The 27,545-nt window shown below is 34.8% G+C and overlaps 2 protein-coding genes across 2 annotated transcripts; one reads left to right on the forward strand and one right to left on the reverse strand.

Annotated features, from left to right (window-relative positions):
- Positions 1 to 1,398: 1,398 nt before the first annotated feature.
- LOC123678496 (39S ribosomal protein L47, mitochondrial) lies at positions 1,399 to 3,186 on the reverse strand. Its single transcript, XM_045615540.1, has 5 exons — positions 3,014 to 3,186; positions 2,802 to 2,960; positions 2,490 to 2,723; positions 1,671 to 1,808; positions 1,399 to 1,585 (listed from the first exon to the last, which is right to left on the reverse strand). The coding sequence occupies exons 1-5, from the start codon at positions 3,097 to 3,099 to the stop codon at positions 1,453 to 1,455; spliced, it is 750 nt and encodes a 249-aa protein (XP_045471496.1). The 5' UTR covers positions 3,100 to 3,186; the 3' UTR covers positions 1,399 to 1,452.
- A 30-nt stretch (positions 3,187 to 3,216) lies between these two features.
- Positions 3,217 to 27,541, forward strand: LOC123678494 (aladin-like). The gene is made up of 5 exons (XM_045615537.1): positions 3,217 to 3,549; positions 3,603 to 4,148; positions 4,212 to 4,465; positions 13,897 to 14,259; positions 27,306 to 27,541. The coding sequence occupies exons 1-5, from the start codon at positions 3,367 to 3,369 to the stop codon at positions 27,514 to 27,516; spliced, it is 1,557 nt and encodes a 518-aa protein (XP_045471493.1). The 5' UTR covers positions 3,217 to 3,366; the 3' UTR covers positions 27,517 to 27,541.
- The last annotated feature ends 4 nt before the right edge of the window (positions 27,542 to 27,545 follow it).

The raw sequence follows: 27,545 nt of genomic DNA on the forward strand, positions 1-27,545 counted from the left end.
TATTGAATCTATTCACTCTTACTTGTCCATCCCTATCTTCAACGGTTTTTGAGTTATTAATTATTTTTCGAAATTTTTGATCAAATTGGCGTATTACGAAAATGACTCTAGTTCGTTCAATATTTGAGATTTAAGTCAGAAATTTTGCAAGTCGTTAGATATTGATCTGATCTGTGTCACTGCTCTTGAATTATGGTTGTCAATAATACAGGACGGACCAAAAAAATCATCATTTGCCAAGTTACAAAATTGTAAAAAAGTCTATTTTTTCAAATTAGACACCTAGTATATTTTTCAATTTTTGGAATCAGTACAACACACTCTACAATTTTTCTATTCACGTCCCTATACCTATCTCAACTGGATTCCGAGTTATATGCGTTATATGTGTATATCTTTCTTGAGCCATTATTTATAGAAAAACCTCGGAACAAAACACCTGTTAGGCAATTATTGTTTATTTTGACATTCATGGATTGAACTGATTCATTGATATATCGATCTATGAACCACATAGAGAACATAACAATACAAAAGATATTAACACTTGAATCAATGTGAAATCTAATAAACGCATATAACTCGGAATCCAGTTGAGATAGGTATAGGGACGTGAATAGAAAAATTGTAGAGTGTGTTGTATTGATTCCAAAAATTGAAAAATATACTAGGTGTCTAATTTGAAAAAATAGACTTTTTCACAATTTTGTAACTTGGCAAATGATGAATTTTTTTGGTCCGTCCTGTATTATTGACAACCATAATTCAAGAGCAGTGACACAGATCAGATCAATATCTAACGACTTGCAAAATTTCTGACTTAAATCTCAAATATTGAACGAACTAGAGTCATTTTCGTAATACGCCAATTTGATCAAAAATTTCGAAAAATAATTAATAACTCAAAAACCGTTGAAGATAGGGATGGAAAAGTAAGAGTGAATAGATTTAATATTTTATGGAGTATCATAAAAAAAATAGAAATACCGGATGTCCTATTCAAAATAACAAAGTTGTTGCCAAATTGTGGTACATCCGGCAACACTGGAAATGTGAAATTATTTTAAAAATGTACCTAACATGGTCAAATATCTATCCACAAAATTTGAAATTTTTACCATCAATAGTTTCCATAATAATCTAATAGGCCACTCACCTTGGGACACCCGATATATTTTGTTAGCCAAACACATTTAACCCTCCAATTACATTGACAATATTACACATTGTTTTTCATTATCCTTGATACTTAAAATTCCCTGTTATAGACTAGAGTGGGTTGTAAATGTTAAGAAATAATGGTAGCAATTGATATTTGGATATCCTTTATTAAATATTAATATAAATCCAAATGAATTTGTGGGTTGAACAGTTCTAGTTCATTATAAATGAAACAAGAAAATATGAACAATTTATTTAATATATTACAATTAAGATTGTTCATCAACATTATCAGCCTAAACCTTTGTACTTTCTACTTCTTTTTGCCTTTTCAATATCAACATCTGGATATTGTTCTTTCAAAGCTTCCATATCCATATTTGGGAATCTGTTCATCAAACCAATAACGTGATTGAAATCTCTCCTACGACAATTTTTGATTCAATACATGATATTTTAATAGTGATCTTCATATTCTCAGCATATCAATGACAATTCAATTTACTTACACCTTCTTCCTCCTCTTGTCTAAATATTTTTTCTCTCTATATTTGAGTAGGAAGTTCTGAACAACTTTATCATTTTCTTTGAATTCGAAATTGTTGTATTTTTTATTCATATGTTTAGGAATGGGAAATTCATGTAACCTATTGAAAAAAATTTATGAACAATAACATCATTATTAGTACTTATAAATTAGGGTATGGTCAATATATTGTCGAGAATTTCAGAGCAGTTACTAGTGGTTATCTATATTTCAGGTAACCTACTTCGTATATATGGACCGCTTGGCACTTGTGATTGGTCAACCAAATTTTGAAGTTTATAAATGTTTAATCTCTTTTAATTTGTAAACAACTAAAAGTTCTAATTGTATCTGAAGGGTATTTGTTTCATAATTGAAATAATGAACTATTTGAGTGTTAGATGTCATGGAAAATGTTCATAAACAATAATCTGCAAATTAAAATGACAACTGCCAAGACGAGTGGATGTGGTTACCGAACATAACCAGAATAATAGTACGGTTGCTTTGGTGACAGATAACTCACTGGAGTTGGTAATCATGTAGAAGAGGTATATGACCTTGAGACCCCCGAATTCAAAAATCTACATCAAAATGGCAGTTACATTGCCAGATCGAAAAATTAATCAGGTATTTAAAGTAAAGTTAGAAAGATATAAGTCTCTCCTGATAATAACGGAAAAATAAATGCTTTTTACAACCTGGCAACCTAGGTGCCAATTTGTCAAAGAAAATTAGACGTCTTTCGAGGGGCTCAAGGTCATATACCGACCATACCCTTAATTTATTTGACTACACCTACTTTTTGAATGTCCTCAGCCCAAATCCATTAATGATGTCTTGCACAGGTCTTTCTCCATTTTTACCTGTTTCAAGCATGTGATAGGCTTTATTGCGTTCTCTTACGACATCTTCAAGATTTTTCATAGAAGCTTCTACTTTATCTAAACGTTCAGGACTAGGAAATACTTCAATTTGTTTTTTTGCTTCTTCTTCCATAGTAAGGAGCATATTTCTTTCTTTCAATAGAACATACCTACAATTATAAACTGTTAAGTATATTAATGCATATACTTAAAAAAGTCAAGTGATTCGATCATTAGAGAAACAATACCATAGTTTGTGCAAATCTTCATTAGATTTGATTCTCATATCATCTTCAGTCCAAGATCTTCCACTCTTTATTTCAGAAGCTCCCCAATTACTTTTATCTTCGAAAAAATCTTCCAAACCAAATAGTTTTGAAGTAGTAAAAATTGAATGCCTTGAAATTCTAAAAAAAAATATAGCATTGTGACTAATGAAACTTTCCAAAATACAATTCACCTTAACGTTTGCAAATATTGAGAAGGTGTCGAAAATTTTGAATGTATGGACAATTGAGAGAAAATCCTTAATAAATTTTTAGCCATTTCAATTTAAGAATTTTTGAAATCAAATAATTATTATTATTAGCTTCAGAAATGAGAGGTTAGGTTTCAATGACATAAGTTAACTGGATGTCAACCATAGACCTAATATCCTGGATATTAGGTCTATGTTGTCATCAAACGGCTAAAAACTGTAAAGACAGAAATCGCAAACAAGAAATTCGAACGGTTTTAAGAGAAAAATAAGTTGATTAGATTTTCTTCTTAATATTATTCTTTAGTCACGCAAAACTCACTTGTTGACTCTTGATGAGATTTTCGGTTAAACTTGAAATTGATTATTCTGAATCTGATATCGTTACTCAAAATAAAATGAGAAATCTCAACGATTTTTTACTACCACACAAGGAGGCCGTTTGTATATGTGAAATTGATGGTAGGCCTTATTACTCTGAAGATTCTTATGATAAAATCTCTAATTTTACATTGGCTGTGAGTTCAATCAATTTCACAAAAATAATGATTCTTAATCTAAATTTCCTTAGGTCGAAACTCATCCAGTTATACACATAACAAATGACCTTATACATGCAGTTTCATCTGGCGAGGAGGGTAGATCTTTATTTTTATCAGTTGATGTGCCATTTTTGAAGCAGTTAACACAAGTATATTATGAACATGGTTTAATAGAAGCACTACATACTGCTTCCACTCACAGGCACAAAATAATATCTAATTTAGCCTATGTGACTCTAAGTGTGTTTAATATCTACCAAAGAACCAGATTATTTTTAAATCCAAGTCTACAATATAAAGGAATCAATACAATACATGAATATAGTCAAACACGCAACTGGGCAAGCCACTCTGTAAGATGTCTTGCTTGGCAACCTTATTCTTGTATGATAGCGGTTTGTACAGTAGATGATAGTGTGCGTATCTACACAAGTGATAATACAATTAATTATTTGTTGAGATGCAAGCAACAAAAAAATGTAACATGTTTGGCTTGGAGGCCTCATACAAATGGAGAACTAGCAGTTGGACATGAGGGAGGCATTATAGTATGGAGTATAGATCCTCATTCTTTGGTAAAACCATAATCCTTTTTTCAAATATTTTCATTTATTTAACATTATTTTTTATCATTTCAGGTAGTAAGACCATCAATAAGTAATGCCATAATTTTATATGAAATGAATCATAAACCTGTGATAAGCCTTACTTGGTCTCCTAGAGGAGACTTTTTAGTAAGTGCTGCTGCTTGTGATAAATCCATATATGTGTGGAATGTAGAACTCAATAAAAATAGTACATTAAAAAAACCAGGTGGGTCAGGAAATGTAATTGTCAAGTGGTCTCCTTCTGGTGACAAGATGTTTTCATCCACTAATGGAATTGTTTTTAGGTGAGTTTTCTCCAAGTTATCTGAAGACGGCTAAAGTATGTAAATTATTATTTTTATTATTATTATTATAAAAAGATACTGAGATGAGGCCATATGGCCCCGGAGATGATTTTCGTTCATCATAAAGATGTCAGCGAGATCACCACCAATAAAATTGTTTAAGATGCGAAATGTCACCCCGGACACGACGGTCATGAAAACTACTCAACCGGAACATCTGTAGTCTCTCCTCGTAAGATGGTCGAACTCGCCCAAAAGGAATCCTAGTTGCAGAGCACTGTATTCTCTCCAAACATTGTTGATCACAAATCAGGTGAGGAGAACGTGGGGCCGGCGTGTTCGAGAATCGGTCGGATGTAGGTTATATAAAGCTGCCTGCAAGTGACAATCGAACATCTGGGAAACACCCGCCGTATCAGGTACATCATCTTACTGGCTCTAGAGACTAAATTACCCACATGGGCAGACCAGGAGAGATCCTCTGTAATGATGACACCAAGGTCATTATGCTGCCTGCATGACTCCAGAACACGGCCATCAAAAAAGTATTGATGCCTCGGGTTCTATCTACCAAGATGAAGGACCTTACATTTATCCACGTTTAATAATAATAATAATAATAAATAATCTTTATTTCAAAACAATTCAAGTTACAAACAAGAAGAGAAATGAAACAGTGTCAAAAAAGAAATGAGGTTCTAAATCATCCAAAGAATTCTTCTATACTATATGGTTCCATGTTCAATAATAAATTAAAAACTTTTTTTTTGAAAGGTTTAAGTAGATCAATCTTTTGTATATCCTTTGGTAATTTATTAAAAAACTTTAAACAGCGGTACTCTGCTTGCTTTTGAGTTGTTGAAAGGCTATGTTTTGGTAAATTGTATGATAGTGTTCTTGTGTCATAATTTTTCTTGAGATTCAGATATGGAGAAAACAGATCTTTATGTTTATGAAAAAATATTAAACATTCTTGAATATACAATGCATAAAGTGTTAATATGCGGTTCTTTTTGAAATATCCTCTACATGATTCTCTGAATGATAATTTTTCTATAATTCTTATAGCTTTTTTCTGTAGTACAAACAAAGGCTGAATGTTTCCCGAACCATAGAAAATAACACCAAATCTCAATTTTGACTCTATAGTAGCATGATAGACTGTCTTTATAATTTTTGTACTCAGATATTTGGCAACTACTCTCAAAGCATAAATGGATGGACCTATTTTATTACTAAGATGTTCTATGTGCTGTTTCCAGTTCAGTTCCTCATCGATGTGGACGCCCAAGAACCTAGTAGCCTCTGAAACCTTATATTTGCAGCAATTCAGAGTTACATGTTGGGGAACTTCTAAGTTGGAATTTGGAGGATGGAATACAATCAAGTTGGTTTTGTTCTTGTTCATGACCATGTTGTTTTGAGCAAACCAAGTTTCGGTATATTTCAGTACCTCTTCAACCAATTTCTTGAGATCTGGCCACAGAGACTCTATAACCAGCAGATTTTTATCATCAACATAGTCCTCAAAGTTCACTCTATCCTCACTCCAATTAAGGTTCAATGGGTAATCATTAACATAAACTATGAAGAGGAGGGGACCCGCTATGCTTCCTTGTGGCACTCCAAGCTTCAGTTCTTCTGTTTCTGATCTTATTGTACATCCATCTGCATAAATCTCTACTAACTGAGTCCGTTTAGTGAAGTACGATCTTATCCAATCCAGGGCTGGTCCTGCAATTCCATAACTTTCTAATTTTTCTATGAGATTTCCTATATCAAGGCAATCATAAGCTTTCGATAGATCCAGAAACAGTCCCATAGATAGATCTCTGTTCTCAAAAGCACTTGTTATCTTTTTCACAAAGTTGAATATGGCAGTTTGGATTGATCTTCCTTTCAAATAACCGTGTTGATTTTTAGTGAATATTCTGTTTTTCAAGAGAAATGTCATGACTTGTCCACAAAAAGCCAGCTCAAAGATCTTAGAAAAGGATGGTAAAATACTGATGGGCCTGTAATTTCCAAAATCATTTTCATCTCCCTTCTTGAATATAGGTCTTACTATTGCATTCTTCAATCTGTCTGGAAACGTTCCCTTCTTTATTGAATTGTTTATTATTATTCTTAGGGGTTCCAGAATTTCTTTCATACACTGCTTAACGATGCTGTTGGATACACCATCAACTCCACTTGTCTGTTTATTTTTCAAAGATTTGATAATATTTTCAAGTTCTTGCAGACTAATAGGCCTCAAATAAATTGATTCATTCGCTTGTATATTGATGTTTCTTCTTGTATTTATATATGGGTTGTTCATTGTCATATCCAGAGCATGGTTCACAAAGTATTTGTTCATTCTATTTGAGATTGCTTCAATATTGCCTTCAATTGGGAAATTATTATTTTCAGGTTGACTTTTGATGGAATTTACAACTGACCAAGTTGCTCTGCTTTTGTTGTCCGATCTCTCTATTATTTTTTGATATGCTTCTTTTTTGTTTTGGATAAGCATTCTATCATATTCATATTTTGCGTTTTTGTACTGCTCCTGAAATCTCCTATCTGATCTACTGCAAACTAATAGAACATCCAATTTATTCTTCATACTCCTCTGTAATTCACTTGGGCACTTATACTTATGTTTCTTCTGTATAGGAAACTTTTTTAGAGGACAAGCTTGATTTAAATGTTGCATAAATAAATCGTGGAAACAGTTAAATTGTTCGTTAACATCATCTAAGTCATTGAGAAACAACCAATTTAAAGTTCTCAGATTTGTTCTCAATTGGTTCAAATTATGTGAGGAATATATTCTTTTCCATGCGAAAGTTTGCTTAGTTCGGGGACCCATTAAGGTGATGGTCTGAGCTGTGTGGTCCGAGATGTGATTGTCAAGAATGTTAGCATAGTATGGCATGTTAAGGTTTGTAAAAATACCATCTATACATGTTGCTGTTGTGCCAGTGATTCTAGTTGCCTCAAATATTGTTCGCTTCATATTATGCGAGCTTAAGAACATGAGCCAATCAGTTTTCCTTTGGGATTCGCCTAAAAGATCAATGTTAAAATCTCCAACAATTATGACTTGAGCATTTTCATTTTCAAATTTATTAAGAAGCACGTTCAGTTTTTCAGTTAAAATATCAGTTGTACCATTATTATAGACTGTCATACAAATTACCTTGTGTTTACCAATACGAAATTCAACTCCTGCACATTCCATAAGGCCTTTTACAGAAACATAGCTTATATCCTTTCTTTCCTTTGCTTTCAAAGATGTGTGAACATAGACAGCTACACCACCATGCTCACCATGTAGTCTGCAGAATTGGGCTTTAAGTATGAAATTTTTTATGTTATAGTTCTTCAATTCATTTTCTGTTTTCCAGTGTTCTGACAAACATATAATCTTGATATCCCTGTTATTTGTGATGTCGTTTTCTATCTGTTCCATTGAATTTCCAATCGATCTAATATTCTGATGAAAGACAGTGAATTTTTCTGATGTTTCCTCTGCAGTTGGACTTTTTTGCTTATTTGGTTCAGAGTTTATAAAAAAACCGCATCTTTTTGAAGAAATTCAGTGTGCCTGGAAAAATCAAATCTCTTAATACCAACTCCTGATGGCCAAAAATCAGATTTATACATTTCATCTTTTTTTTCGAGTGGTGCTGATACCACAAATCTTTTTAATCTTGATTTCTCCGAGGGAATCTCTTTTACCATTATGTTGGATAGTTGAAAACCGTTTTTCTTTGCTAAATATTCCTTAATCATAGCTTCTGAAGTGCCTCTATTAACCCGGTAAATATAGAGCCATACCTTTCTTTGCTGTCCGGAGAAACCATTTTCTTCTTGACCTGTTCCTATGTTTTTTTGTGTTGGTTTGTTTCTTGTTCTCTTCCCGTTTCTGACTTCAATAAAGTCATTGTCTTGAGTTCCTGATTCCTTCATAATAATTCTGTTCTGACTGTTTCTCGTTGTCGTACGATTAGTTTGGTTAGTTTGTTTATTTTGATTTGACGTTTCCTGAATTGTAGTAATCTTTGGTTGACCATGTGCTTCCACCTGTTGTTGAGTTGACGAACTTGCTATATTTGCATACGAAGGGGAAGAAATCTCTAATGGTTCTCTCTGTTTAGTGACTTTGTTTCCATGTTGTTTATCAGCTTTGTTTACCTGTTTTTTTCCATCTTTCACATTTATTTCGACTATATTTTCGATTTTTTCCAACAGAAGACCGTTGTTCTGCTTCAAAATATTATTTTTATCTTTTGCTTCGTCCAATAATTCTTGTAGGTACCTCACTTGTAAAACAAGACTTTCCATTTTTGTCTCGTGGACTTTCTTAATTTCTTCTTCCAGCTGGTTCGGCGTTTCACAGCACACCACTTTATTTCCATTTAGGAATTTAACGTTTGGGTTTCTTTTAGCACAAGCGATATGGAATATCGCGAAGCACCTCACACATACTTTTAGTTTGTACGTTTTTGTAGAGCAGCATTTCAAGAATTGCTGTTCATTTTCACTTTTATCGGACGCATCCGAGAACACGTCGTCATCGCCCGCCATCTTAAACAAGGAAGAGGGAGGAGCCATTGGTGACACCACCCATCCAACCGCACCAGGTCACCTCGAAGGACATCAGAAAAGCGCGCATCATAAAATTATTTGATATCGTCTGCGTATTGAGAACAGAAAGCCGAAAGTAAGAGTGGGAGATCTGAAACGTAAATCAGAAAAAGAAGCGGACCCAAAACAGAACCCTGAGGGACTCCACTAATAACTGCCCTGACATCCGAAAAAGAATCACCCACTCTAACCGAAAAATACCTGCCAGTGATGAACGAACGGAGCCCAGCCTCTAATGCCAAAATGCTCGAGTTTGTAGAGGAGGCGATTAAAAGGAACACGGTCGAAGGCTCGGGAGAAGTCCAAATAGATAACATCCATTGGTATCCCACAGTCAAGAGACTTGGTCCAGCTCTGAAGGCATTGCAGGAGGCATGTGACGACCGAACGCCCAGGCAGGAAACCATGCTGGCAGTCAGGAATTATTTTGTTTTCAGTAAAAAAATTGAGCAATTTATTACAAAAACTCTCTCAGCAATCTTGGATATGATAGGAAGGAGACTAATTGGGCGGTAATTGCTTGGGCATAGTTTGTCCCCCTTCTTGAAGACGGGAGTTATCCTTGATATCTTCCAAGCAGATGGTGATTGACATGAGCTGAGGGATAATCTTATTAGGTCAGTTATCGGCAGTGAGAGAGATGTGGAGCATTTTTTTAGCAATCAAGCAGGGTATTATCCATACCAGGGGCGGCAGATGGATCCAACTCAGATAAAAGCTTCAGTATTTCTTCCTCGTTGACATCAATAGACTAGAGATCATACAACACGTTAACAAGTATGTAAAAGTGGCTCCTCAAAATACAAGATTTTTCTGTACGAGTATTTGTGTTTCCACTATTAGTTTTCTTGTGTACTAATATTATACATTCAAGCTAGGAAATTTCCATTTAGTAATCCCTTTACCTGTGATTTTTTTTATATTCTTTTGTTTTGCTTTGGAATTTCATCTTTGTTTACCTTAGTACGCACTTCGGTTGCGTCGATCACCCCTCCATTCCCACCTGTGCGCGATTGCCGCTATCTGACAGTCTCTTCTCTTCTCTCAGTATTTCATATATCTTTAATTGCGACGTGTGGCGTTTGAATGCAGGATCCTTTCCGCGTGGTTACGTGTTTTTATGATTCCAATCACTGTACTGCAGATTGCGTCCTTCCACCAATTCTTGTCATTACCTTTGTTGTTTACCTTCTCTCTTCCGTGGCCTACCCTGTCTGCATTTAAGCCTCTCTTATCGGCCCAAGAGAGTGAAATTCTGTGATTTCCTATTCTATTCCTGCTAGAAATATCTGCCCTTTATACTTTGTTCAGAACAAACAAATTTCCTCTACGTTTTGGGATGGAGGCTAGATCTCTTCGTGGTAAATCATCCTCCTCGTCGGCGCAGGTCGATTCTCAACCATTAAAGTCGGCTTCTCTGAGCTCAGATCAGTTTGCTTTACTCATGAGAAAACTGAATGAGATATCTACTGATATTTCCATAATTAAAGCTAATCAACAAATCCTTCAGTCAAATCTTTCTGAGTGTAAATCCATACTCGAGAAGCACTCGTCTGAAATACTTCGCCACAGCGATACTTTGGCCACCCATTCTCAAACCATTGATCAGCATAATTTGGATATTGCCACTTGCTCCTCCAGAATTGATCTCTTGACTGAGATCCACAGGTCCCTCAAAGATGTTGTAGATTCTACTGAACAAAGGCTATCAAGATTTGAAAAGTCTAAGCTCTCCACTAGTACCTGTCCTAATCCAAGCATGCAACCATCCGAACTACTTGATCGTCTTCGGAGATCCCACAATGTTTTGATCCGTGGTGTACCCGAGACGAATTTCAATAAGGATGCGTCTGTAGTTTCGAGGATTCTTGATTGTGTAGCTCCTGATGCAAACTCGCACCGAATCTCAGTTGCAAGAATTGGCGCCCCTTCTACCGATCGTCCTAGGATTTTAAAAGATTCATTCACTAACCCAATGGTTGCTACTTAGATCCTGAAGAATAAAACAATGATTAAAAATGAACCTGATTGCGGAAATTTCAGCATCTCGGACGACAAGACACCTATGCAAATCAAGGAACTTAGCGAGTTACGTGAACAGCTCAAGCACAGAATAAATGCAGGAGAATCTAATATTAACATAAAATATCTATCTGGTACTCCTCTTATCACCAGTATAACGGATACCAAACAGCCAAAAAACTAAATTTGCCTGGTAAGTGGTCTAAAGTCTATACGAACGCAGTCTTTGCAGTCTTTAATTGATGTTTAATAATAATAATAATAATCAATAGATTTGAGCGAGTTGACAACACGGGCAGAAGTAATGCAGGGCAGAGGGCCCCCTGGCTCTGTAGAAAAAGAATTGGTGAAAACATTGGCGAAGACTGCAGAACATTCTGGGTCACCAGAACACAGACCACCCGATTCATCTCTGACACGAGGAATTGAAACCTTAGAGCTGAGAGTGTTTCGAAAATATTTATAAATTTTTTTCCGGTTGTTGGGTTTGGTAAGAGATTCATGAAACAACTTTCTTGTGTTCTTAATTTTTTTGCCAAGTGCATTTGAGATGTTGCGATGAACAGGATAGTCCATCTCAGACCCACTACGAATATACTGCTGCCATAGCTTCTTTTTCCGACGCTGCATGGTGATGATCTCATCAGTCAACCAAGGCTTAGATGACACGGAACTGACCAACTTTCTCCTGGTAAATCGAGCTACAGATTCCTCTAGATACTTGCAAAAACGTTCCCAAGCACCATCAATATTCACTCAACAGACTGTTCCAGTCAGTATTAGAAAGGTAGAATTTGAGGGAATCATAATCAATAATAGAGATAATCTTCTTAGAGGTTTTTGGTGCGGGAAGGGAAGTGAACTGTAGAGTAGACTTAATCATCACATGGTCCGATCGACCCAGAGGGCTCAAATACTCAACGTCGGAAACTAGATCCGGGTCACTCGTCAACATGAGATCTAGGATTGATGGGTTTTGGCCATGAACGAGTCAGCAATGGTGTTCGGGGGCGGGGATGAAGTTATTGGCCATCCTATTTCCCTAAAGTTGAAGTCCCCCGTTTCAGATAGAAAACGAATATGATCCAGAAGTAACTCATCAGATGGGGATGGGTGAGGTCTGTAAACGCAACCAATGAGAATCGAAAATGCGGTCGAAGACAAACTGATAAACAAGTTGTCAACACGTGGAATGCTGGATGATAATACTCGGACACCATAAGATTCAGTGATTTTGTCACTAACATACACGCAGACACCATTATAACCGACATTGAGGGAATGTCGCAGCGGAACAGTGTGAAACCTTTTATAGAGTACAGCTGGTCCGGGAGACCAGCGTGAAACCATGTTTCGGTTATGCAAATAATATCCGGATGCAACTGATCGACATTCACACACAGTTTATGAAATTTGTTCTTTAAAGTTCTTAGAATAGAGGACCGCCCATTGCTGCAGAGTACAAGAAGTTAGTTTTTTGAAGAAGAAACTACAATCTTATCTACCACCCTTGGGACACCCTTGATATATTTAATAGTTAAATGATCTTCACCATTCTACTGCCGACGTCTTAACTCCTCTCGTGCTTGTTTCAAACAGTTTGCCTGAGTTGGGGTGATATCATCTGAAAGCTTGATGTTTCGTAGGGCTTGGGATGATAATAAGTTAGTTTTATTCTGCAGGATCTTACGGACGAAAATGGAGCTGGAAAAAGTAATGGCCAGGGGTCTAGGAGTGTGAGAGGGTGAACCGAGACGAGAGTATGAACAACGTACTGGGAGAAAGACGGCAAGATGTGGTCAATAATTTGCTGCATAATGGAGCTATCAGATGAGCCATCAGGACCCTCAGGGACATGACGAGCAATAATATTCTGAGATCGTCGTACTCTATCAACAATCTCCGGATAATCAACTGAAGCAGCGGGTGACGGTGGGTTACCGAGGATTTCATGTGGATATTGGTTACCTCTTCCTTCATTACAGACAGCTCAGAAGAAAGGGTTGAGACCTTAGAGTCGAGCCTCTGGATGGTTTCACCTTGGGTTACCAGCCCCGCTTCTTGTTCATCCAAACGGAAGATGCATCTGGTCACCTTGATTCCAACGACGTCGTCCCTGATCGAAACCACATTTGAAGACAGCAGCTCCATCTTCTCCATCAGCAGCCTGAACTCCTTCATGGTGATAGGGGAATCGTCGGAAGTTGGGGGCACGGCCTGAGGTTGTGAGCAAACAGTCACATCTGCTCTCTTCAAACGCCTCGATGATGTGCAGTACGTACAAGACCATTTCTTACCGAGCTCGATCAATGACTTTTTATCAGCAGAAGTCAGTTTTCCACAGCTCAAATGAAACAAAGCCGAACATGTAGAGCAGTTGATCGATTCGTCAAACTTCAGTAAGGGTTTAGAACAGCCGTGACAAGATGGCATAGTGATCAAAGTTGTCAGTTGCAGTAAGCAGTTTCAGGTTTTCAATTTATTAGCACTACGGCTAGAGCGAATGAATCTAGTAGTGTATGGCACGCTTAAGAACGTACCAACGTTCAGCAACACCTGTGCCGCCGATAAGAATGATAAGTGTCAGTAAACAAATCGAGAAATTTCTCGGCACCAATATAATTTAATTAATTATTTATTTTCTAATTGATTTAATTTATATTCAAGTTTAATGGATATTATATAAATCATATATAACTGAAATAAATAAAATAAATAATAATTGAGTAAATAGAATTTTTTCTTTCATTCTAATTTAACTTAATTCTTTACAGAGTATGGGATTGCCAAACCTGGGAATCTGAAAAATGGATGGTACTTGCAGGAAGAGTACAAACCGCATGCTGGACTAACTGTGGTACCCACCTTCTATTTGCTACATCCACTGAACCACTGATTTATGCTTTACGAGTGAAAAGTGGTGTAGTCTTTACTTCCGATATTGAATCTTCAAATGATCAAGCAATTCCCTTGTTTGACCTAACTAAAATTGAGCTTGATGGTGTTTGTATTGGAGGTTTGGTTCAAACAATGGAAATAGATCCTAAGGGCAATAATTTGGCTGTGATGTTCCAAAACACTGACGTCATTGCTTTATTCAACATAGCTAGAAAACATAACATTGAGTTGATTGCAAGGTTTGTATATGAACAGTCTCTAATTTAAAAAGTATTTTTTATCTTTATTCTCCAAGACCTCTGTGAGAACTTTCAGACGAGAGTTTATGAAAATTTAAACAGAACCAGTTGCAATTGGGAATCTTGTGGCTTAGTATTTTCATCATCCTAGATTGATTATTTTCTCAAGGTTCTTTCCAATTACTATGAGTAGGGTTATTGGTCTATAGTTTTCGAGCCTCCTGGTGTCTGCCTTTGATTAAGGAATTGTGATTGATAGTCCCCTTTTCCAAATTTTGTGAAAACAAGACTCCTGAATACAATAGTTGTAGATTTGGATTATTTCAAGATGTATTGATAGATCTAGCCTTTTTAGGATGCTTCTGGGAATATTGTCATATTCTGGAGCAGTGTTTTTACCATGATTTAGGGCTTCGAAGAATTCATTTTGATCTATAGGTGTGATATCATCATCAATTCTTAGGGTAGGAAAAATATTTTTGTACCAATCCTCAATTTGTTCCCTGTGGTTAACATCGAATGTCGGATCTTCACATACTTCAAAGATTTTCTGGAAGTAGGCTGAGAAGGCATCGGCGATTTCCTGATCTTTGGTAACTGGTTTTCCATTAACTTCAATTGGTTCCGTGATGTTGTGCGAGTTAAACTTTGAAAGTTTTTTTTATTGATCTCCAGTAAGTTCTTCCCTTCTGGTATTCAATTTCCTTACATGCCTCCAAATATTTATGAGATCGATAGTTGCCTATGAGTTTATGGATATCTTTATTTAGGGCATTAAATTTCCTCTTTAGGTTGGGGTCGCTGTTTTCGCGAATTTCTCTATATAATTGTTTTTTGATCTTTATAAGCCTCAAAATATATGGTGGAATTTTCTGGTTGTAATATCCGACTGTGATTTTTGGAGTTTGTGCTAGGATTGTGTCTGAGAGTTGTTCTGTGAACCATGAAATATAATCTGGAGTTATAGGTGTTTCTGGTTTTATCATTCCGCGCATTTTTTCATTTTACCTTCTTGATTTTACACACTGAGAAGTTATATTTTGTTTCCATGGGGTATGTCATAGGGCTACATTCCAGGTCCAGGGAGAATTCTATTGCCAGGTGGTCGGAACCCAAGTCTGGAGTTAATTCAATGTTTTTTATATTATTTAAAATATTATTGGTGCATAAAAGCCTATCTGGAGTACTTTCTGGGTTATTTTCCATTAAAAAGGTAGGTGGAATTCTTATTTCAACAAAGTCAGAGTTTTTGGTAAAGTTATTCAGTTGCTTTTTCTTCCGGTTAGTCATGTTTAAATCTCCTATTATTATTGAGTACTTGAATTGGGATGCCTTCACCAATAGATTTTCTTCAATTTAGGTACTTGAGTGATGCATGTATACCAGAAATATATGTATTTTTCATTTTTAAAAGGTATTGTAAAGTGTAACACTTCATTCCATGGATTATTGAGATGTGGTGGGTTTGATTTTCTTATTGAGATTTCTCTCCTGGCCTGGACCATGCTCCCTCCTCTTGTATTTTCATTTAAAATGTTGCCGTGTCTGATTATCATATCCCAGTTCCCATATCTTTGGTTTTTTGGTGGAAGACTTGTCTTGCAGTCCTGATCTCTATGCTCTTCATTACACTTAGTGCATTTAATGGGTAAAGTATAGTCTTCAGTTCTGTGGGTGAATTGGGAACACCTGTTGCAAGGAATAGGTAGTGGTTCCGATGGATGGCTTGGGTTTGCCTTGTAATGTTTGCACTTGAAGTATATGCTCTCATTTATTAATCTTTCATAAGCATGAATATCTCCAGTTATTATTCTGACAAATAATGAAGGTTTGTTAGTTTTCCTTGAAATAATACGCTTGCAGTAACGATGAATAATGTTGAGGTTGTTGAGCAGTTGACTTATTTCGGTGTCATTTATTTCTGTCTCTACATAAGAGATTACAGCAGAATAGGACTGTGCTTTTTTTTGTGTGTTTTTCTTCTATTGTGTTCATTGTGGTTTCTGTGTATGTTTAAATTTTCTTATTGGTTTTAAGGTATTCCAATCCCTTCAATAAGTTTGTTTTGGTGTTGTCTGATTTTATGAGAAATCCCTGTGTTGTTTGGATGATAATATCCTGGCTACTAGGGAAAGTTGCGGTCTAAATATCTGCGAGTTGGACTCTTGTTGTATTCGTTTTTGTTGCAACAAAATAAAGATTTTTATAAATCTTGCGATGTATGGGAGCCTTTAGAGTGGTTGATGGTTGTTTATTGTTTATCGTGTCAGTTCCCATATTAGATAGATAATGCTTCTTTATTTCAAATAAACAAATACAATGTTATACAAAGAAAAAATTTAAGTGAAATGACGTCATACATTTACAGACCCTTATACCGCCCCATATTTTCGGTGGATTTCTGTGGCGTAATATTATGTCTTGTTGTCGTCGGAAAGATTGGCTCCATGTATGTTAAATCTGCATGCTGCGGTTCGGGAGATCGTTTATCGTCTAATTTTTTGTTGCATGGTAATCTTGTGTTTCTCTTTTTTCGTTTTTTCTTACTTTCCACCGTTTGATAATTCGTATCGTCTTCTGAATCATCGGCCTAAGTTTGCGATTTTTTGCTGGCTTGGGACATTTCAGATGAAAAGAACGCCTCTAATTCCGCCTCTTTAACCGTAAATTTGGGCGCGGAATTTTGACGCTGATTTATTTATTGGCTGCACTATAAAAACCTGATAACATACTTGTGTTCGGTATCGCGATCGAACACAGACTAAAACTCAACCCCAAAAAATCAAAATTTATGCTTTTCCACCATAAAAGCAACCAGAACTCGCCTACTATATCCTCGGACAACATCAATTTAAAACCAAGCACAAACTGCAGATATCTGGGAATGACAATCGACCACAAACTAAATTTCAAAATGCATGTCAAATCAACTAAGCTAACAACAATCAACAGAGCTAACCACTTCAGATCATTGACATACAGAGATCATGGTATTGGGGTAGAAACAGCCAGCAAAATATATAGCATGATCTGCAGACCTCTACTTGAATATGGACACCAAATCCTGGGACAGTGCAACAAGAGCACCTTCAAAATAATAGGGGTGGCCGAACGCACTAGTCTACGAAAGATCACCAAAATGAGACACCCGAACAATCCACTGCATAATCCTTCTAACAAATATCTTTACGAGAAGACAAAGATTGAACCAATAGGTGATAGGATACTTAGATTAAACAAGAAGTTCATTGGTCAACAGCACAACATTAATATATATATATATATATGAAAAGTTCTCAATAAAGTTATTCTCTCTCTCTTCTCTCTCCAGTTGCAATCTGTGTAGGCTTTGTTTCTATGCCCTACTGCCACTTCATGCAAGCCACTACTAATAGTTCAAACTATTGGGCAAATTGTTGAACAGTTCCTAAGGAACCAAAAATTCTGTTTCTTGGCTGGGGCTTGAACTTTTTATCTACATGGTATGGAAATGCATTTCAAACCACTAGACCAAACTGGGGGTACTTATTTATTCATTGCACAGGCAATAGTTCTTCTTCTTGAAGTGAATGAATGAATGTTGGCAACAATTACAGGCGATAGTACTAAAATTAAAAGAAATATTATGGCAATAACCTTTGTTCTGTCTATGCCATGAAAAAAATCAAATTCTGGTTTCAAATCAATATGAATTTGTTAGGGTAAAATAATTGAGTTTGATGCATATCATTTTTAATTTACAATCTTTGAATCTTTAACATATTCATATATTTCAAACAAAGATTTGTGAGGTTAAAAGGAATACTTCTTTCTCTACCATTTTTTCCGATTCTGCTCAGTTGAAAAGAATACAGGTCTTTGAAAATCCATTAATAAATTTAATTTTCAGTTTTATCGAAGGAAATGATTTTCGGAATATAGTTTTTCATTGATTAGATTAATTATCTCCAAACAAATTTTTATCCACATCTTCCAGTTTCTTCATTATGACCATTACATTCAATAAAAAATACCAGAAATTCAATAGAACCAACTCTTAAAAATAAGTTGAATACTCATTAATGAATATTTTACCATTTTGACAAATTAAAATATTTCTCATTTGGAGTAATTCCTGCACTATTTTGGAGTAATCTGTTCTTAAAAAAAATTATCTGTGGAAATTGTGTACTTTGGCTAAATCCAACTCTGCTTAAAAAACCTACAGCCGATTTCCAAGCTTAAAATGGTATATCTTGAGTGTGCAGGTTTCTAAGGGTGGCATAGCTCATCTAGGCAGAATCGAAAAAAAATGGTAAAGGAAAAAATGTTCCTTTTGACCTCAATAATCTAATGTTGAAAAATATGTATAAGTCAAAGAGTCACCCCGTAAATAATAATAATAAAGTTTATTTGAGAACTTCAACAAATAAACATAGTTTATCACTTTATACAGGGTGTCCCGTATATTTATCAATGTTAACTCATACCAATGTTAGGAATTCATAAATTTTCATATTACAAGTCGTACGACATAAGGATTCTGATTTTATGTATAAGTATATGGGTATATACAGGGTGTCCCGTAAAGACCACGTCAAACCGAGGGAGAATGTAGATCAAAGGATAACCCACCTGCTATGACAAAATTCTTATAATAAAAGTCTTACCGTTTTCGAGATATTTTTTTTTTTGAAAATAATGAATTTTTGCCCCTTTCAATAGTTTTGCCCTTACGGTTGGTACAATTTTTCATTTCCTGGTTAATTTTTTCAGTAAAATATTGCTGAAGAATGATTTTAACGTTTACATTAAAAACATCATCCGAAAATTTTAAAGGGGGGCTATGAGAAATATTTTTATTGGAAATTTTGGTAGTGGATTATTTTGGTCATGAAGTTTAGCCCATCGTAGTGGAAAAAAAATGCACCGAGCTACTGCTACACATTACACCCAATAAATTGTCTATTTTATAGTGATTTCAAAGAGGTATCACACAAGTCATTTGTTCTTCTTCTTCTTCTTCTTCTTCTTCTTCTTCTTTGTTATTCAAAGAAAAAAGATATGGCTGTTTTTATCCAAATGGGTACGTTTCTGACGAAATCAAGTTTGTCAATTCTGTTAAGAAATCTTCGATGTTGCATTACTTAGTGAACAATGGCAATTGTTTACGTGCGAAAATATTACTCGCATAATTATTCACCTCAACGAAATTCAATTTTGCCGGCAAATTTTGGAAAACATCATGCAGATCCAGATTTTTTTAATAAGATCATTTGGAGCGACGAGTCTTCCTGTACCAAGGATGGGTACATGAAGACCTAAATCCTCTGGACTTTAAATATTGGGGCTGCCTAAAAGACGAAGTATACGCAACATCCATACGTGATGAAGCCGAATTGCGGATGCGTTCTCTCAATTCGGCTTCATTACGTATGGGTGTTGCGTATACTTTGTCTTTTAGGCAGCCCCAATAATAAAAGTCCATAGGATTTAGGTCAGGTAAACGAGGAGGCCACAAAATTTCACCTTCTCTTCCAATCCACCGGTGGGGATAAGTTCTATTCAAATGTGCGGTAACTTCGAGTCCGTAATGTGCTGGCCGCTGGGCATCCATCATGTTGAAACCACAGACTACGTCGCAGCGCCAGTGGCACATCTTCCAATAAGATGGGCAGCTGGTTGGTTAAAAATTCCAAATAATTGTTTGCATTCAGTGATGGCGGCAGTTCGATCGGGCCCAAAATTGCACCATTAAATATTCAAGTCCATAAATTGATCTTGAATCGATATTGTGATCTATCTTCTCTCACTTCGTGTGGATTTATGATATTCCAGCTACTCAAATTGTGGAGATTCATGTACCCATCCTTGGTACAGGAAGACTCGTCGCTCCAAATGATCTTATTAAAAAAATTGAATTTCGTTGAGGTGAATAATTATGCGAGTAATATTTTCGCACGTAAACAATTGCCATTGTTCACTAAGGCCCAGTTTCACCAAATGCTTTAATCTTGACTTAGCTCTTAAGTGAGGCCTTAGATCACGATTAATGTAATGTAGCGTTTCACCACACTCCAAAGCGCCATTTAATCGACCAATCGCGATTTAGCACTAATCGGCCATTTTTGGAGGATTATAACCTTTCAAGTTGAGATTAATAATTATTTATCAGTATGGAACTCTTGTCTTTGTAATTATTTTTCCGGAAATTTCTAATTTTTGGGTCAATTTTATCAAAATATGACTATATGTATAGGCTCAATATTTCCCATTTAAAATACACGTAAACTTTGTTTTTGTGTTTTATGAAATTTATTGCAAAGAATAATTTATTGATATGTTTGATTGAAATATTATTTAAGAAGCAGTTAAACTTGTTAATAAAAATAAATAAGTTAATAAAATTACTTATATAGTTTTTTTTCCAGAATGTGTGGTTTTGTGAAATGGGATAATTTCTTTTTAACTTCTGCAAGTTTCCGACATTTCGAAGCACATCACTCGACATTTTCGGCAAAAATTAACTTTGTTTTTTGCCGAAAATGTCGAGTGATGTGCTTCGAAATGTCGGAAACTTGCAGAAGTTAAAAAGAAATTATCCCATTTCACAAAACCACACATTCTGGAAAAAAAACTATATAAGTAATTTTATTAACTTATTTATTTTTATTAACAAGTTTAACTGCTTCTTAAATAATATTTCAATCAAACATATCAATAAATTATTATTTGCAATAAATTTCATAAAACACAAAAACAAAGTTTACGTGTATTTTAAATGGGAAATATTGAGCCTATACATATAGTCATATTTTGATAAAATTGACCCAAAAATTAGAAATTTCCGGAAAAATAATTACATAGACAAGAGTTCCATACTGATAAATAATTATTAATCTCAACTTTAAAGGTTATAATCCTCCAAAAATGGCCGATTAGTGCTAAATCGCGATTGGTCGATTAAATGGCGCTTTGGAGTGTGGTGAAACGCTACATTACATTAATCGTGATCTAAGGCCTCACTTAAGAGCTAAGTCAAGATTAAAGCATTTGGTGAAACTGGGCCTAAGGCCCAGTTCCACCAAACAGCACTTGATCCCAGATTGATTAAACTCCGCTTGTTACTAAATCAGGCTTAGGCCCAGTTTCACCAAATGCTTTAATCTTGACTTAGCTCTTAAGTGAGGCCTTAGATCACGATTAATGTAATGTAGCGTTTCACCACACTCCAAAGCGCCATTTAATCGACCAATCGCGATTTAGCACTAATCGGCCATTTTTGGAGGATTATAACCTTTAAAGTTGAGATTAATAATTATTTATCAGTATGGAACTCTTGTCTATGTAATTATTTTTCCGGAAATTTCTAATTTTTGGGTCAATTTTATCAAAATATGACTATATGTATAGGCTCAATATTTCCCATTTAAAATACACGTAAACTTTGTTTTTGTGTTTTATGAAATTTATTGCAAATAATAATTTATTGATATGTTTGATTGAAATATTATTTAAGAAGCAGTTAAACTTGTTAATAAAAATAAATAAGTTAATAAAATTACTTATATAGTTTTTTTTCCAGAATGTGTGGTTTTGTGAAATGGGATAATTTCTTTTTAACTTCTGCAAGTTTCCGACATTTCGAAGCACATCACTCGACATTTTCGGCAAAAATTAACTTTGTTTTTTGTTTACAAGATGACAAATGTTTTGAAATGTTATAAGTTATGAATGAATGACACCTGACACCTAGCGCCAATGGTGGTCATCACTGCTAATACGATACAGAACACTATTATAACTCTTTGTTCACAACGTTGCCAAATGGTCTGACTATTTAATCGCGATTTGGTTAATCGCGATCATCTTTGGACGGGTTGATGCATGGTGAAACAGAAAACACTGTTAAGCCTGATTTAGTAACAAGCGGAGTTTAATCAATCTGGGATCAAGTGCTGTTTGGTGAAACTGGGCCTTAACAGTGTTTTCTGTTTCACCATGCATCAACCCGTCCAAAGATGATCGCGATTAACCAAATCGCGATTAAATAGTCAGACCATTTGGCAACGTTGTGAACAAAGAGTTATAATAGTGTTCTGTATCGTATTAGCAGTGATGACCAGCATTGGCGCTAGTTGTCAGGTGTCATTCATTCATAACTTATAACATTTCAAAACATTTGTCATCTTGTAAACAAAAAACAAAGTTAATTTTTGCCGAAAATGTCGAGTGATGTGCTTCGAAATGTCGGAAACTTGCAGAAGTTAAAAAGAAATTATCCCATTTCACAAAACCACACATTCTGGAAAAAAAACTATATAAGTAATTTTATTAACTTATTTATTTTTATTAACAAGTTTAACTGCTTCTTAAATAATATTTCAATCAAACATATCAATAAATTATTATTTGCAATAAATTTCATAAAACACAAAAACAAAGTTTACGTGTATTTTAAATGGGAAATATTGAGCCTATACATATAGTCATATTTTGATAAAATTGACCCAAAAATTAGAAATTTCCGGAAAAATAATTACATAGACAAGAGTTCCATACTGATAAATAATTATTAATCTCAACTTTAAAGGTTATAATCCTCCAAAAATGGCCGATTAGTGCTAAATCGCGATTGGTCGATTAAATGGCGCTTTGGAGTGTGGTGAAACGCTACATTACATAAATCGTGATCTAAGGCCTCACTTAAGAGCTAAGTCAAGATTAAAGCATTTGGTGAAACTGGGCCTAAGTAATGCAACATCGAAGATTTCTTAACAGAATTGACAAACTTGATTTCGTCAGAAACGTACCCATTTGGATGAAAACAGCCATATTTTTTTTCTTTGAATAACAAATGACTTGTGTGATACCTCTTTGAAATTACTATAAAATAGACAATTTATTGGTGTAATGTGCAGCAGTAGCTCGGTACATTTTTTTCCGCTACGATGGGCTAAACTTCATGAACAAATTAATCCACTACCAAAATTTCCAATAAAAATATGTCTCACAGCCCCCCTTTAAAATTTTCGGAGGATGTTTTTAATATAAACGTTGAAATCATTCTTCAGCAATATTTTACTGAAAAAATTAAACAGAAAGATGTAAAATTGTACCAACCGTAAGGGCAAAACTATTGAAAGGGGCGAAAATTCATTATTTAAAAAAAAAAATATCTCGAAAACGGTAAGACTTTTATTATAAGAATTTTGTCATAGCAGGTGGGTTATCCTTTGATCTACATTCTCCCTCGGTTTGACGTGTTCTTTACGGGACACCCTGTATATACCCATATACTTATACATAAAATCAGAATCCTTATGTCGTACGACTTGTAATATGAAAATTTATGAATTCCTAACATTGGTATGAGTTAACATTGATAAATATCTTCATTTCAAAATATGTATAACATAGAGTGAAATAGTGTCAGAAAACTATACATTTACAAATTATGGCACATTAAAAGTTAAAATACTCTGACAATGAGTACAGTTCTAAACTAATTAATATGTCCCTTACTTTCCTTTTGAAATATCTGAAATTATCAATTACCCTAAAACTATGACCATGAGTACAGTTCTAAACTAATTAATATGTCCCTTACTTTTCTTTTGAAATATCTGAAATTATCAATTACCCTAAAACTATGACAATGAGTACAGTTCTAAACTAATTAACATCTCCCTTACTTTCCTTTTGAAATATCTGAAATTATTAATTACCCTAAAACTATTCGATAGATGCCTATAAATCCTTATACAATTATACGAAGGATGTTTCTCACTTAAGCTTAATCTATGCTTATGATAATGTAAGTCTAGAGTTCTTGTCTGGTAATTATGAGCTGTTGCGTATTGTTTCAACGCATCTTTATTTTTGAAAAAAAAAGTATTAAGCATTTGAATAGGTTAATACCATATTACAATTCTTTTTTGTACAATAAATATGTTTGTTTCGGATTACACACAAAGTTGTCAAATTATTTGATTTATAATAAATGTCATTTAATTTTGCGCTAGTTCCCCAGAATAAAATACCATATCTTAAAAGTGATTCAAAATTCGCGAAATAGACCACTTTCAGGCAAGGCTCGCTCAAGTAGTTACAAAGAGATCTTATTCCATATCCTACTTTACTCAATTTTGTTAACAGATATTCTATATGGGAAGTCCATTTCAAAACTTTATCTATGTAGATTGTTGTTTTTTCCTTATTCAAAATGAGTTTATTATTGGCGAACCATAATTCAATTTTACTGAAACAATCATGTGCAGCAATTTCTAGTTGTTGTAGGTCACTAGCCCATATAATAATGTTTAAATCATCCGCAAAACCAGTAATAAATTCTGAAATTGAAGAGTACAAATCATTTATGAAAATTAAAAACAGAATAGGTCCCAGAATGCTGCCTTGTGGGACACCAAACTTTGAATCAAATATATCAGATTTTATTTCCTTTCCATTCTATTACACTAACTCTTTGTTGACGTTCTGTTAGATATGAACGAAACCATTTTCCTGCTGTGTTCTCTATACTTAAATTATCTAATTTTGTTAATAGAAGTTCCCTAACTAAACAATCATAAGCACTTGACTGATCCAAAAACAACCCTAGAGCTAGTTCATGTCCCTCAAGTAACCTAACAATTTCTTCAGTGAATTGGTATATAGCAGACTGTAGATTTTCCCTTAAGATAGCTATGTTGAGAGCTACTTATGACGTTACAATCTTCGTGAAATTTCAATAGTCTTTTAGACATGGCTTGTTCAAAAATTTTAGAAGAGGACGACAACAAACTAATTGGTCTATAATTTTCCATAGATGTTGGTTCTCCTTTTTTATAAATAGGCTTCATGAGTGATATTTTCAACTGTTTTAGAAAGATTCCATACTGAAAGGAGTTGTTCACTATATAAGAGAGAATATGTTTGATCTCATTCACACAATTTTTAACCACACTGGGGGGTACACCATCCTCACCACTTGTGAATTTATTTTTAAGTTTATTTATTTCTTCTGGTATTGTTCTAATTGAAATGTTTTACTGTTCAACGGAATATTGTGAGAGGATGATGCATCCACCGCCTAGCAATCTTGTTATTTTCTCTATAAGCAAAGTATTAAACTCATTTGCCTTTTCTAATGCATTACCCCAGAAGATCTGTTCATTTGAATTTCTCTTTATTGTATTTCCTCTTATCTCGCTACAAATTGACCACATAATTTTGTTTTTTTTTTTTTTTATTCCTTTTTTCTTTCGTTATAATGATTTTCCCTAACCTTTCTCAACAATTCTTTATATTTTATTCTTTCATCGTTATATTCGATTCTGAGAGAATTATTTTTTGATTTTAATGTTTAAAGTATATCTAGTTTTTTTTACAGTTTATAACTTCTTGTGTATTATAATTTATAATTTTTTTGGTCTATTGACCTTTTTAAAACATTTCAAAGGAAAACATTGTTCAAAAATGGGCATAAATGTCTGCATACTCCACTGCATATCAACATCACTCTTATCTAAATCAATTACTTGTTTCCAATCCTGATCACCTAAAGACATTTTAAAATCATTCAGTGAGTTTTCATCAAACTGTCTCCCAAAAACTGGTTCTTTCAGATTAACAATAGGCAATTCAATTAAAATTTTTTGTCCAGTATGATCAGAAATATTAGTTGTTAAAATCTCAGCTAGCTCAATATGCATATTACTAAATATATTATCTATACGGGTTTTTATACAGTTAATCTGGTAGGTTCAGTAATAGACTGAGGATCTCTAAAGCCCTGGGAGCCCTCGATTCTACAGACCGAGATAATGGTTGTTTATGTATGCGCCCAGGAGTGTCTCAAAATGAACCTCAAAGGGGCGCATATCTACATCACCACGGACAGCCAAACCACGCTGAGATCCCTGGAATCGTGCTGTCAGGGGTCTCTGCTGACTTAGGAGTGCCGTAACACCATAAAGCAACTGGCCAGAGGAAATAAGGTGACCCTATTATGGGTACCAGGGCACTGTGGGGTTGAAGGAAATGAGAGAGCGGACGAGCTTGCAAAAAGTGCATCAAGGTTAAGACCTGCTGGACCTGAGCCTTTCTGTGGGATAGGAAAAGACCAATACAAAGCTGCGGTCCAGCTATGGGAGTTGAACAGTAGGACAATCCACTGGACTAACACTCCTAGACTTGCTTGGGCAAAGAAATTCGTGAAGATTTCACCTACTTACACCAGAAAACTCCTGAAGCTTTCACGAGCGGAGCTTCGGGTGATGGTGGGACTGCTAATCAACAAAATGCAAAAACATTTTTCACATTTTTTAGATTTCACTAAATTTTTTCGGCAATAACTGCAGAGCGCATCGACAGAATCACGTTCACTCTCTGACATCTTTCATATTCATACTCATTGTTATTCTGTGATACAAAATCTGAATACGAAAAGTGGTTCTTTTATTTTTTGAGTTGACATTACATAGGAACTAGTTTTCATTCATTTGAAATGACTGTCGATTTCTTAAGGTTTTTGTCTTGCACAGGCCTAGGAGAGTTGATTTAAAAAACGTTAAACTGGATCTTTGATGATTCTGTATCTAGAAAATTCATCAGTATTTTCTTATTCTATTGATAAAACTCTCAAACTTCGAAACATTTTGAAAGAAATGGGTGATTGGGTGATTTCAGCACAATTCAGAGTTCAAAAATCCGGGCTTTGTAGCCGTGACCTAGCTCGTTTTTCTTCTTTTACTACAACTGCAGTAGACAAAGGTTTCTCGATTGTAGACTGTATTAGCAAGTTAATGGATACTAATGAAAGAACAATTTCCAAAATTGTTCATATCTTTCATGTCTTCTAAAACTAAATCTCTTTCTGTAATAAACATCTAGTTTGTCACATTTCAGCACCTAATTCTTACATTTTTTTTTTCTTCTTTGCATCGCTCTCAAAATTAGGATATTCTTACACGGCATGTTAATTTAAGAACTAATTCATTGATTGATTAATCCATAGCTTGGTTAATTGTGATTCTACTCTTTAAATAAAAAATTATTTGTTTCAGTTCATTGATAACGCAATGTGGTGCTTCACCAACAACAATAGCTTTCCAACAAAACTTCGAACAAGGGGCATGTTTGTCAATCGGATGGTCCAATGGAAAAGTGCAGCATTTCCCTATAATATACACAGATTTATCAAACAGCTTGAATATGTCCAATGTCAATACCTCCATGAAAACTTCACTATCTTATCAAACATTTCAAAACCTTTAATTTTCAATAAACTTGTTTAACTGTTGTTA

Source organism: Harmonia axyridis, chromosome 4, assembly GCF_914767665.1.
Source record: "Harmonia axyridis chromosome 4, icHarAxyr1.1, whole genome shotgun sequence".
NCBI classification, from domain to species: domain Eukaryota; kingdom Metazoa; phylum Arthropoda; class Insecta; order Coleoptera; family Coccinellidae; genus Harmonia; species Harmonia axyridis.